Source organism: Heptranchias perlo, chromosome 3 (genome assembly GCF_035084215.1).
Source record: "Heptranchias perlo isolate sHepPer1 chromosome 3, sHepPer1.hap1, whole genome shotgun sequence".
Lineage (NCBI taxonomy): Eukaryota > Metazoa > Chordata > Chondrichthyes > Hexanchiformes > Hexanchidae > Heptranchias > Heptranchias perlo.
In genome coordinates, this window is record NC_090327.1 from 42,254,867 (window position 1) to 42,268,590 (window position 13,724).

The 13,724-nt window shown below is 40.8% G+C and overlaps 1 protein-coding gene across 4 annotated transcripts in view; it reads left to right on the forward strand.

The window, feature by feature from the left end:
* The first annotated feature begins 393 nt into the window (after positions 1–393).
* Positions 394–13,724, forward strand: part of virma (vir like m6A methyltransferase associated) — a 133,538-nt gene continuing 120,207 nt past the window's right edge. For all 4 annotated transcript variants that reach the window (XM_067979251.1, XM_067979253.1, XM_067979252.1 and 1 more), the window contains exons 1-5: positions 394–469; positions 9,735–9,850; positions 10,137–10,223; positions 11,794–11,842; positions 12,516–12,738. In XM_067979251.1, the coding sequence (XP_067835352.1) occupies positions 410–469; positions 9,735–9,850; positions 10,137–10,223; positions 11,794–11,842; positions 12,516–12,738 (535 nt within the window). In that variant the 5' untranslated portion in view covers positions 394–409. The remainder of the gene's footprint in view (positions 470–9,734; positions 9,851–10,136; positions 10,224–11,793; positions 11,843–12,515; positions 12,739–13,724) is intronic.

Here is a 13,724-nt window from a genome sequence, read left to right on the forward strand (position 1 = left end):
TGTTCTAATTTTTGATTCAAAAAGTTCCTGAGAGTCCTGGTGGATGCTAATTTCAACCTGGACACCTTTTGGGACGGCGCTGAGAAGGGGTAAAGGGCACTTTGGTATCTTTCTTCAACGACAGCAAAGTCTTCACAACCTCACATGAGGTTACCTCAGCAACTTCACATTGATGACAAGAAGCGTCCGATTAACAGAGCCTGTTAACTCTCACTCATTACCAATGACACTCTTTTTGGTTTGAAAACGTACGCCACTGAAGAAAGTAACGGCAGTTCATCATATGTTTGACCGGACAGGATGAGCAACTTCACTCCCGAACAGACCACCCGGGCACGCGCCGCGCGCACACTGACCTGCGCGGGTGCAGCCGGAAGTGGTTGTAGCGGAAGTGACGCGAAGAGGAGTCATGGCGGATGCAACGGCGGAGCTGCTGTTTTTAGACACGTTCAAACACCCGAACTCCGAGGTAAAGACCGAGAGCGGCTGCTTTAGTCACTTACCGGGATCCGCGTTAACTGTCACACCTGTTCGGGGGCTACAGCCGTAGCTGCCATCATAATAGCGCCCGGGTCCTGCAGCCCAAGCGCAGCTTGGACTGGGCCTCGGAACAGCGGTGATACGGAGATCGGGCCCCGAGTTGGGGCCGCAAACCGACTGCAGCGCTCTGGCCTCTTTCTCCCCCTCCCACCCTGCTGGCCAGGGTTAGAGGGTCGCACAGCAAGAGCTGCAGCGCCCGCGTGCTGATGTCTCCCTTACCTCCGGGGCTTGTTTATGTTTTGCTTCTGGTGATATGGTGGTCACTTCCACCCCCGCTCTCCAAACCAGAAGCAGATTCAAGAGCCGGTCTGAGCTCAGTTTGTTGCGACTGAAATTTAACGCACTTTCATTTGATCTGAGGAAACTACCAACTGTTCCTGAGCAGAGCTATCAGACGCGAATGATGAACATGAATGTGATGCGTAGATTGCAAACCGTTGAACACTTGCAGCTGTGTTTTTGACAGTGACATCAAAATAAGCGACATTTTAAAACATTTTAAGCTAATTCAGCTGGTCGTCATATATTCTGTAGGAGTTAGACTTTACTGGCTAAGGTGCAAAGGGCAAGTCTGGAAAATTCAAGGAGACTACTTTTATATAGGTCAGGAGTGCAGCTGGTTACAATTATCTCAAGTTTTGTAGCTGTCTATATTTTCAATATTAAAAATAGATGTTTGGTTGTTATAGTTGTATAATGTCTGTTTTAGAATTTGTCTAGAAATGTAATGTTTGCAGGATAACACAAAGGTATTGAAATTATGCTGTGGGAATATTAATGTATAGATGCTTAATATGTTCCTTTATTTCAAAATAAATGAGTAAACTCTCCTGTTAATATACTGGACAAAAATGATACTAACCTGTTAAAAGTTTGTACACCACATTCCCATGGTGTAATTTCAAGGATATAATGTGTTACAAGTCTCTAATACATCAGGGGGTTGCAATGAGGTTACAAAGAGTAGGAGTGAAACTCACAATTGGCTTGACCCTAAATGTTGGTAATCATTTAAACTGACTTCATTATTTATTGTTTTGTACAGTATTGGTGGGTTGGTGGTGTCACTTAGTTTTCAGCAATGTTTTAAAATTTGAATCTTGCTGGCCTAGTGCACAGCAACAAGTGACAGGCTTTCATGATCAAACAACATAATTTGAACTGAAGTTAAATTGTACAATATGGTTTGATCTGCAGTGAAAATTGCATTTCATTTTCCTGCATGATACAGGAGAATAAAATGATGAGTGATAAAGCTATTATTCAGCAGTGGGTTGTAATGAAGTACAACAGTGCAGGTGTAATTTGTCAATTGCCTTTAACTTTATTATCTACAGTATCTTTATTTTTATCTAAAATTTTCTTCTTTCTGCTGGGAGATGCTGATTTAAATTGAAGTATGGGTGATGGTAGTTCTTCAGAACCTCATCCAAGTGGCTATTCTTTATGTTTGAGCCTAGACAGAGTGCCAGGCTGTTTTGGGGGAGGGTATATTAGAATTGAGCCTGATCTTGTCCTTGTCCCAAGTACATACTTTTCAGCATGGGTCATTGGAAAGTGATTGAGTGGACATCCTGGCTGAGTTTTGGCCTCCTAGCCCAAGGATGCCGAAGCAAATTATGCTTCTACTGAAAGTTTTGACTGAGATTGATTAATTTAGCACAGGGTGGTCTTTGAACTTGAGACCTTCTAGTGCTATATCAATACCATAGTGTCCAGTGCTCTGGGCCTTTTGGGAGCTTTGGTCTTATTTCCCAATATGTAAAATTCTATCTGTCTATGCAATCTTGATCTTATATAAGCCAATTTGTTGCTCATGAAGGTCGAATATAGGTTTGGTTTTTCCCTCCACTTAACACTTATCTTGGGTTGCACCCTGTGGAGTCTGCAGTGCCTCCCTGCAAGGGGAAGGGAAAATCAGAGAGGAAAGTTAAGCTCTGCTGTTTAGCCCCTCTTTGTAAGCAGCTGAGGTGGCTAGGTCAGGTGGACAAGTGTCTAAAGATAGCTTCATAAAAGAAGAGGAAAATTGAAAATTTCCTCCTGGCTATTAGTGATTTTTCAGTAGATCTGTGATGGGCATGAACAGAAATTTGCTTGGGAATGCACTGTGCTGCGTCCCTTAGGTCCTGGTCCTGCTCCATTCCACACCACCCATTTTCCAGTGGCAGACCCATCAGCCTAAAATATGCCTACCTGTAACTGTAAACAATTTTACAACACCAAGTTATAGTCCAGCAGTTTTATTTTAAATTCACAAGCTTTCGGAGACTTCCTCCTTCCTCAGGTAAACATTTACCTGAGGAAGGAGGAAGTCTCCGAAAGCTTGTGAATTTAAAATAAAATTGCTGGACTATAACTTGGTGTTGTAAAATTGTTTACAATTGTCAACCCCAGTCCATCACCGGCATCTCCACATCATGACTACCTGTAACTGGGCAGGCATGTGCAAATCAGATGAAAATAAGGAAAATACAGCCTCTGTTGATTTTCCTGATTGAATGCTGGGACTACCTAGGTCCCTGTGTTCACAGGTTGATGATGAGGAGCCTTGGAGGAAGAATTGTCAAGGGGCCTGTTCTAATGCTCAGGGTGGCTTTACACAATCCTCAACAACAGCACCAAATATTTTAATCAAAATTACGAGTCTTTTTCAGGCAGTTTAGTGGCTGCCTTCTTCCTCCCACCGTGCCAGGCCCTGGTGGTTTTGCAGCAGAAAATCTCTGCCCCCAACCTGCTGGCGGAAGTTGGGGGACTCGCCTCCTGTTGGTGAATGACTCCGGCAACGGAAATATGGCTGAGGTCAGGAGGCATCTCTGAGGCAGGCAAAAGTCCCATGCCATCAGAGATGCACCTCCATTGGACGATCCAGACTATAAGTCATCACATGAAATACCATTAAGTACCCAGTTTATTACAGTATTCAAAAAAATAAAACAAATTTTTAATTGCAGCTTTTTACTTGATTTGGATGATCACTGCTGACTTCAGTCCCAAATTGTAGGGGTGTAGGCTTTTAACTTACATACAATGTCTGTAAGAACTGTGTAAATGTAAAACTGCAATGAACATAAATGAAAGAAAAAAAAACCTGGGAATGCATGAAATCTGAAATAAAACACAGTGCAAGAAATGCACAGCAGGTCTGTCGACACCTGTAAAGAAAAAAGACAGGTAAGATCCTGCCTCAGAACATGGTGTCTTCTCACTTTTTTGCAGTGAACATAATTGTCATTGGAATGCATTCACTCATTTATTACTAAATAAATGACATGGGCCTAAGCAGGCTCTTGTTAATTTGGAGCCGCCTTAAGAGTACTTTAAGAAAATGCTCCACAGTCGCCTTATCCTTGAGTATTCGTTTGAAAAATACAGCCCTGTATTTAAAATAAAAAGCAATATCAGTCTGGCTTCCCATTTGAGGCTGTTATTTTCCTTGCATTTCAGAGGCTTTTATCACCAAATCCTGACTCCTGGCAGCCTGCTGCTAGTTATTTTTAAAAAGCACTAGTAAGGAGGAAAGAGGAGAGGAAGGGGGAGCCAAAGGAGGACAATTTACATTCTTTCTTCATCTGAATCAGCGAGAAATAACAGTTCTAATTAGGAGTCCAACCATTTCATAGGGAGAGTGAATTTTAAAAAAAATGATCCTGCATTTGTACCAACATACATAGCCAGGCAAGAGAGTGAACTCCACATGTTAATATCAAGCAGGGATTTTTCTTTTGTAGAAGAACAAGCTCATTTGGAAGAAGTTTTCATTCAACGTGCAATTTTATTGGACTAACTTATGGGTATAATACCTTCTACTGAATATTGGATAGCACACACACTCCAATTATTTTGATATGTGGGTGCTCTAGCAGAATACAAATTGGGATATGTTGGTTTATGGAAAAGCACTTGTGTACTTGATGTAAATTGTGAGTACTTGCAGTGCTCTTGAGTTACGACTTGGCCACTTTCATATTGATCTCTGGCTGTTGGCTGCCATTATCCCAGACCTCCTTTAGCTGAAAGCCAGGTGGAGGTAAAAATGCCGGATTTTGATGGATCAGCAGCCAGGAAGACCTGTTTTTTACTTGCCAAATGGCTTGCTGCTGGCCTAATTCTGGTCACTAAAAGCACTGCACTAAGATTAGCACTGTTTCAGAATGCCTCTTGCTAGGTGTGCTGACATAGTGATGACATAATATTTTATATCATGTTGGCTGATGACATCACAATGCATTTGGGTTGTGCACATGGGACGCTTGGTTTGTCATGGCTGCGCTGTGTAAGGCATCGCATTCTGCTGGCAGTGTAAGTGCATTCGTTGAATATTTGGAAGAGCGAAGCTGTTCAACTGCTCTCCCAAATTCAGCCTGTAACGTAAAAGAATCTTATATTTTAGTTGTTTTACTTTCTGTAGACTGCTGTGACCCAATGTATTTTTGTATTGCAATGCTCTCTTATAACGTTTTGTATTTCTTTGAAATGAAATTCCTATTAGTTTTTAATAGACATCAATTTTGTTCGTTATTGCTAACTGAATTACTTTTAGCTCTAAAGTTCCAATTTTTTGCCAGCTCATTCATCCAATCATGTATGACCGACCAATAGCTTCTTTTGTGAGGAGGGAGTGGGGGCGGGGGGGGGGGGGGAAGAGAAGTGAGATGAAGAGGAGATAAATGGCATCTCTTAGATTCAAGATGGCTCCAGGATGTCACAATGAGAGCTTGAAACCAAGTTAACCGCCTGTGGCAGACTCAGTAATCTGATATGAGTCAGGTGGGTCTGCAGCGCGCCAGGGAATTGTTGATGGTTGACCAGCCGTCATGCCTCATTAATGGAACCTGGAGGGATAGATCTGTCTCTGAGGGCAGAGATTTTTCCCCGGTTAGCTCCAGAGAGCACTGTGAGCCAGTGTTCTAACAGGAAGAGTGATCCTGGCTAAACAAACAGCAGTAGCAAATCTTTGGTGGACTGAGCAGTTTTATCTTTACCAATCTGTGCCAAATTTCTGTGAACTTGGGTAAATGGCATATATCCCTTTGGGGAGAGGGTGCATACTGTACTTCAAATTGTGCAAACAGAAACTACTGTTCTCAATAGTTTGGTTTGGAGACTCTAAAACATGGTAACGGATTTCTGTGCATGTCGAACATCTGGGTGACCCAAAAGAAAATGATCAATATATACGGTTGTAGTCTGTTTAATGTATTTCATAATTTCTTTTGAATGTTTATATAATGTAAGATTTTCTAGAATGTGAAATATTTAAAAACTGTACTACTGGCAGTCATTCCTAATATTACATTTAGAATTTTTGTTGTGGAGTACCCCAGGTGAATTAGATCATATGAGAACAGTAATTACCTTAATGAAAATTGGCTGCTGTACCTGGCTGAATTACAGTTACAGTGTACTACTCCCTTGATAGCCCAGCTGCTAAGGCAGTGAGTACTTGAGCCATATGGAAGGGCTCATATTGGATCCTCAGTCTATGCTGAGTTAGCTGATGTGTAGAAATACAATAGGGAAACAGGCCATTTAGCCAAACCAGTCTGTGTCATTGTCTACCCTCCAAGTGAGCAAGTAGTTCTAATCACATTTACCCACCTTGTTCCAATATCCCTTTAACCCTCATTTTCCTTTATCCACCTATCCAATCAGGATTGGCATGAGTGCCCTTGGATTAGGTAGGTGAAAATTGTCCAGTGGTTTTGTTATGCAGCACCCCTCGTTGAGAGTGTATGTGTGTGTGGAGGATGTTGGGTGATGACTGGCTGAAGCTCAGTTGTCTTCTGTTGTCAGATAGTGTGCTGACACACAATTGGAGAATGGTGAAATGGGTTAGGTAGCTGATGGCATCCAGTGCCTGTGGAACCTAGCAAGGAGTCGATGCTTTAGGAGGGTGAAGAGAAAATGATGGAAAAAGTGTTGGAGTACGTTATACTTGAATCAAAAAAAAGTGCGGTGGAATGGTGTGTGGAATTTTTGTACTATTAGACTGTTTCCATTATATACATACACTTTGTCTTTTGTTCCTTTGCTCTCCCAATGTTGGTGACATGCTCGGGACTGTGGTCCATTGCATAAGTGATCATTCTTCGTGTGTGATCCTAGACAGTGGGTGTCAACAGGCTGTTTGACCATGAGGTGCATTACAGCTGAACCGCACCTGATGTCAAATGTGCATTTCTTAGCCGGGATCTTGCTGAATATTTTTTCTTCTTCCTTAGCCTGCGATGTTAAAATTAGTTATGGTGTTCATATAGCGGTCAGGTAACTCAGCACAGAACTAGGGATCAAACCTAATATTCTCCTGGTCTGACAATAGTACATGATGAGGTACATTTACCTAGCAGGGAGCCTGTTTAGTTTATTTATAAGGAAAAATATTCATTGAACGCAAATCCTATTTGCACAAAATTGGTGAGTAAATATCCAGCATGGAGCAGATTTGACTGAGTTTGTTAGAGTATGAGAGTAGACCCTAATAAAATATTTGTAATAAAAATAGGTAACTTTGGTTCCATTTTACAGCATTACACCATTTCAAGGTACTGAAATACCATGAGAGGATGTAGGGTTTTTCAGAAAAAAATTCTAGCATCTTATTGGAGGTTTCTATTTCCTGCCACTGTGTCAAAAAAATTATGTTCGGTAGTACCAGTAAATTACTCTTTTATCTATTGTGTAATACAATACAGACTGATAAACTAATGTGCAGAGTTAGATAAGTAAAATCAAACACTTGCAAAATTACTGGGGTGCACAGTCACTAGATGGCTTATTTATCAGTGAAATGCTTTGTTCTTTAAGGGAAAGTGTTTGTCACAGTAATATAAAGTATCCTCCCTCAAATTTATACTTTTGTGATTTATAATTATGTACCTCTCTTACCACTGACCAATGTCGAGCCCTTGTGGAGATTTCCAATTTCACGTTGGGTGGGGGTCATTACATGCTTTCAAATGGCGTCAGTGAATACTTGGTTTGACACAGCGGGGGGATAGTATGTTGGAAGCACGATATCATTAAATAATGAATAGCATTTTTATATTGCAGAACCACTTCAAAAAGCAGTTCAGCACTCATGCCTCAGGGCTCAAGTGCTATGGAATCTGATTTACTTATATTATATGTTGATGCAACAGAAGAATACCTGTGGATGTGCATTAACAATTGTTTTTAACTTGCGAGAATGTTCTAAATAAATAATCCCTGATCCTCAAAAGTTACCATTCAAAACTCCATAATATCTATCCTTCCACCTTTGCACCTCCACTGTTCACCAATGGCTTTTTGTGTTCCATTAAACATTTCTCCACCACCCCCCCCCCCACCCAAATCACAGGAGGATCATAGGCAATTTATCAGCTCAGTTTGTACATATCATCAGTATAATCACCAGTGATGTTCCCAACCAGAAATCAGTTCCTTTTTGAAGGCGATAATCAATTCAGCCGTAACTGTTTTTGTTGAATCTGTTCTATCTATTCATCTCTGAGCAAAAAGTTTCTTTTAAACTGTGATTTATTAATGATCCTGGATGTTAATTTCAAACCCATGGCCTTTAGTTAAAGTCAAATAGCTTGTTTATATAATCCAGTGCTCTCAGCATTTTGAAGACCTGAATCATATCTCTGTTCAGTCTTTGTTATGGGGACAAGTAGAATGTGCTTATTGAAAATGTCTTCAACATTTTTTTTTAAAACCACAGTTTTCGCTCTGTTTACTCCCATTACCCTTTCCTCAAATGGTGACTCATTCTAGTTATTGATTCTTAGAGACAGCAGTAGTCAACAGTGGGACTTTTCAATTATGGGTAACCACACAACTGATTCAACACTTCGGTAACTGAACAAACCTTGCATCAGTTGTTCAATTGAGCTATATACAAAGATTTCAGCTAATATTTTTACTTTCCTGGACAATTTTCTTCTCCTCCCCCACCTCAAAGCTAATAACTTCATGTTCAAATACGATTCTATGAACACTGGTCACCTTCAGTAGCCAAAGTAGCCTCTTGCTCGGTTGTGAGTCTTGATAGAGTGCTGGCAGAAAATTTAACGTTACAGCTGCGGCTGATTGTATCCTCTTCTGACACCCACACACCATGCACTTCCAGCAGGAGTCACTGGATAGTAATCAAGGAGTGGGAACGCTGGCCAATTTTCTCCTCAAACTCAAGGACATAAAGGCTGTACGCCTCTCCTAATTGAAAGCAGCTAACTCAGTATAGATCTGGGATTGAATTTCAGACCTTCCAGTTTGTATTGCTCAGTCAGCTTCTAAATATCTCCAAATCTTGGGGAACAGTTCAGGGCACTAAGGAGTGGTAAGGTACAGGGTTAGTTCCCTTGTATTATTGAGTTTCCATCTCAGCCATTTTGCAGGGACAAGTTATGGTCACATGCCTCCTTGTGAGGAAAGAAACTGACAGACAGTGTCCCAGGCCTCCCATATGTTTGTCCCAATAGCCATCTCAGCAGCACGTGACTCTTGGTCAGTCAGTATGTTGCTTGGAAAATTGTACGCAGGGTGTTATGAAGAGTAGAGAGCAATTTCATATGAAAGATTGAGAAATTTAGACAGAACAAATATTTTATTTTCAGTTTTTTAAATTCGTTTATGGGATGTGGGCATCGCTGGCGAGGCCGGCATTTATTGCATCCCTAATTGCCCTTGGGAAGGTGGTGGTGAGCCGCCGCCTTGAACCGCTGCAGTCCGTGTGGTGAAGGTTCTCCCACAGTGCTGTTAGGAAGGGAGTTCCAGAATTTTGACCCAGCGACGATGAAGGAACGGCGATATATTTCCAAGTCGGGATGGTGTGTGGCTTGGAGGGGAACGTGCAGGTGGTGTTATTCCCATGCGCCTGCTGCCCTTGTCCATCTAGGTGGTAGATGCCATGGGTTTGGAAGGTGCTGTCGAAGAAGCCTTGGCGAGTTGCTGCAGTGCATCCTGTGGATGGTACACATTGCAGCCACAGTGCGCGGTGGTGAAGGGAGTGCATGTTTAGGGTGCCAATCAAGTGGTTTTTCCTACAATGTATATTGTGTGTGACCAATGGAATGTGGCTCCCATGCATGTGTAAATGGTACACATCCAGCATGTAACCTTGAAAAAATGTACCAATGTAAAATTTTAAAATTGGGGTTCAAATTCAAAAAACACTTACATGTTTTTTCTTCTGTAATTATATTTTATAGCAAAACACACATGTGGATGTAGTTCGCTTTCCCTGTGTGGTTTACATAAATGAAGTTCGCGTCATTCCTCCTGGAGTGAAAGCTCACAATAGCTTGCCTGACAGCAGGGCATATGGGTAAGTGAAGGTGGGGGGGTGGGGTGTATCCATGTGCTTTCTTTAAAGCAATTTAAGTCTTTTAATGTAATTGATGGGATATGTTTGTATCTAAAATAAAGTGGTGGCTTATAATAATCTGATCAAATTGCTGTTTGACTAATGCAAAGGGAAAAGTTTGCCTCTGAATTATTTAATGCACACAAACTATATATATTAAAAGCACTACTTCAGGTTTATGGTGTACACTCCCTGGATTAGAATGCAGTGTTTTGCCTGACCGGTGTAATTGTTTAACTTTCCTCAGGGAGACCTCGCCACATGCATTTCAGCTAGACCTGTTTTTTAACAATGTCAGCAAACCAAGTGCACCTGTTTTTGACAGATTAGGAAGGTAAGGCTTGTCAAAATTTAAGCTCTGACTGAAGTGTTACACCACTGTGAAATGTTGTTTCTGAAGTTGTCTGTTTTTACTGTACCTTATGAACTTGGACTGAATTAAACAGTGTTTACCCTGAGTATTTCTTTTCCCTATAATTTGTCTAAGTTTTAAGCTGTATACCACCTGACCTGTTTGAACCATTACCTGTACCAAGCTTTATGCTTATTTGTGGATAAGGGATTTTAAAAAATGTTTTTTCTTTCTTTCCCCTTTCACAACTGCATAGGTGCATTCCACACAATTTAGGAGTATGGGTGGACTGCCATCTCGGGTGTGGTTTGTGAGTTTGTGCTACAGCAGGGACTTTTCCATTGATCTGTGGTCAGATCAGTTTCTATTGATAGGCGAGCTGAAGTGCTGTCTTTCACAAAGAATTCAATTTCTTCTGTCCAAGGATCACAGGATATTTTCCACTTTTAACTGGACAGTAGGAAATATATAGTACCATATATGTGATCTTTTGATCCAAGGAATTTGTTTGCCCAATTGTAGAGTAACATCACAGTCAAATCTGTCTTCAGCCATCTTCCTCCCTCAAAAAATCAAGCGCTTTGTCAGACTTCTTTGAAAATTTAAATAAGGGATAAAGAGAAGGCCAATTAGACAAATACCTGATCCATAAATAGCCTACTTGAAAAAAATATCTCCACACCAGTTCTTTTCATATTATTCCCAATGACTTCAATAAATTGAATAGCCTGTTAAAATGAATTGAAAACAAAAGCGAGCAGCTTAATTTTAGAACACTGTTTGTTATAACAGTGGTTTTGCTTTGCTTTTATCTCCGCCTGTTGCATTTCAGTCAGCTGTGACATTCTACTGGTGTGCAGCCAAGTACATCCAGCCGCCCTGACTCAATCCTTCACCTAGCACATTTCTGATTTTCACCTTCCTTTTGTGGTGATGTGCTTGGCCTCCATATGGAGCCTTCTCACTGCCTTTCAGTAGAGATAAGTAGCACTGCAAGGCATGGCAGGGTGGGAGGAGGAAGAAAATGAACCTGCGTATATTGCTATGGCATCATTTCAAACAGCCTCTTTAAACTTCCACCGTGCCCAAGTAGCCATTTATCACTTGTGAACAGTGAATGTCACAGGGTTATTCAGTTGTAGTGCCCTTACTGTTACCTGGCTGTGCTAAAGTAACTTACCACAGACTGGCAAGTGAATATGTGCCTTCCTGATCCCTACGGCTCAGTATGCACGGCACATTTGCCTTCTGAAGTGTCGGGAAAGTAACATTCTCTGGCTTTTTACAGTAAAGCCTCATTTATTTTGTGAGTGATAGAGAGGAACAATAAGCTTTGTTTTTAACTTTGTGGCAACAATGTATGGACTCTCAAATTGAAAATGGACAGAATCAAAAATGATCAAAATCTGGAACTATTTTGGTAAACTGATGGTGTAAAGGAGGAGTCTCCTCCAATGGGGAATGTATCAATTAATGCATCTTGGATAAATAATTTAGTAAAGCAATGTTTTAAAGAAATTAAACTCTTTGATGTTTTCTTGTTTTTCCTCAGCCTTGATTATGATGAAAATGCATCTATTATTTTTAGACCAAACAATAAGGTAAGATTTTTTGCATTGCACATTGTGTTTCTTGGTGCAAGCACTTTTTATAACTTGCATGTTGTTTGTCTTGTCTGTCTTCCCTTTATTTTTAATGTATTTTTTATGCTTTAGATTTCCTGCACTGCCAGTGAAGGGACAAGGCAGGTGATCTGCCTTTGGTGCTGAATTGACTGCCTGGTCTCTGCATGATCTGTTCTGCCATTTATTTTCAGTTAACTCAGCTATCTTTCAGATAATTGTGGGAGATATTTTCTTACAGTACCAGTCAAATTTTCCCCCTCTAGTACATCGATTTTAATAAAGAACCATTAATAATTATATTCCTTGCCCTTTTTACCTGTATATCATCAAAACTTGAGGTAGTTGTGATGTTTATTCAACTGTTCCACAATTTTGTCTTTTTTATTACTGTGTACTGTGTACAAACTATATATAATCTGCGGATAAAAAATATATTGTTTTTAAAAAGTGATGGTAACAAAGTAAGTTGAACTTTAAAGCAGTCATCAAAGCTTGTGCTAGAGCTGAAGCCCCAATATTGTGTTCCAACCATGTTTATAACAGGAGGTAGGTTGTAGCTTTGCTCAGGCGCTGCTCTTGGGTGATGTTAAAATTGAGCTGCTCATCCCAATTTGATTTTCAGTATTGTTTGCTTAAATAATTACCACAGGTCAATACAGATGGAATTGTCCTGAGAGGCTGGTACAACTGTCTGACCCTGGCAATTTATGGGACTGTAGACCGAGTGATAAGTCATGACCGAGATTCCCCTCCACCTCCTCCCCCTCCTCCCCCTCCACCGCAACAGCAGCAGCAGCAGCAACAACTTCAGCAACAGCAGCAACATCAGCTGCAGCAACAGCAGCCAACTCTTAAAAGGAACACGAAACATGGTAAGAGATGCAAGTGTCTGATGTTGAAGAGCAAAAGGATATGGCATTTTGCTGCTTTAACTTTGACATTAACAGTTCTGTTGATAGCTTAGTGGGTAGATGCACTGCGTGGTATGGTGCTGAGGCATTTAGATGTCAAAGCTCTCAGTTTTGGTCCTTGGTTTGTGGTGAGTTAACTAATCTCAGCTGGAGTGGCAGTGAAAAGGAATGCTGTAGGTGGATTCAGTGTCTCTGGGCTATGAAGGGGGAAAAAATCAGCGATGGTTTATATTCCTGATCATCACTTGGGGAAGGTACAGAAGAATGCTTGGTGGCATGGAACTGTACCCCAGGGGATGGGGGGGAAACTAAAATTTACTTAAGGGAGATGAAAATGACCAGAGATCTCATGTTTTCACCTCATGGCCCTGATACAGACTCGGGAGAAGGTTAGGTGCTCGCTGTCTTGACACTGCATAATGTGGAAAGACCTAAAGAGTACAGAAGGAGGAAAAAAAAAAGTACTTTTTTCAAAGCTGGCAATTTTTACAAAATATTACACACAGCATAAATGTTTACCAATGCATAAACATCAATCTTAATGGAAAAAACGTTCAAAATAAATGAGTAAGGAAGGCCATTTGGCTCATCCTTCCTTCCAGAAAGACCCTACAGTTCCTCCCCAACACAACATCTAATTGTTTCTTAAATGATTCCAGCGTTTCCGACTGCACTATGCACCTGGATGTTAATTGCATGTGTTGATTACTTTTTGTGTGAAGAAAAACTTCCCGACATCAGTCTTAAATTTTCCTTTTACTAGTTTGAACTTGTAACTTTACATACTATCATGATTTAGATGGAAGAAATTTTCAGAATTCCTTTTCCATCCCATTTACTATTTTTATACTTCAAAAATAGCTTCTCATCTTCCTCCTTTCAGAGCTGAGACCCATGTTTCTCCAGTCCCTCTTCATAACTAAGTCCTCTGATACTTGGATTCAGCC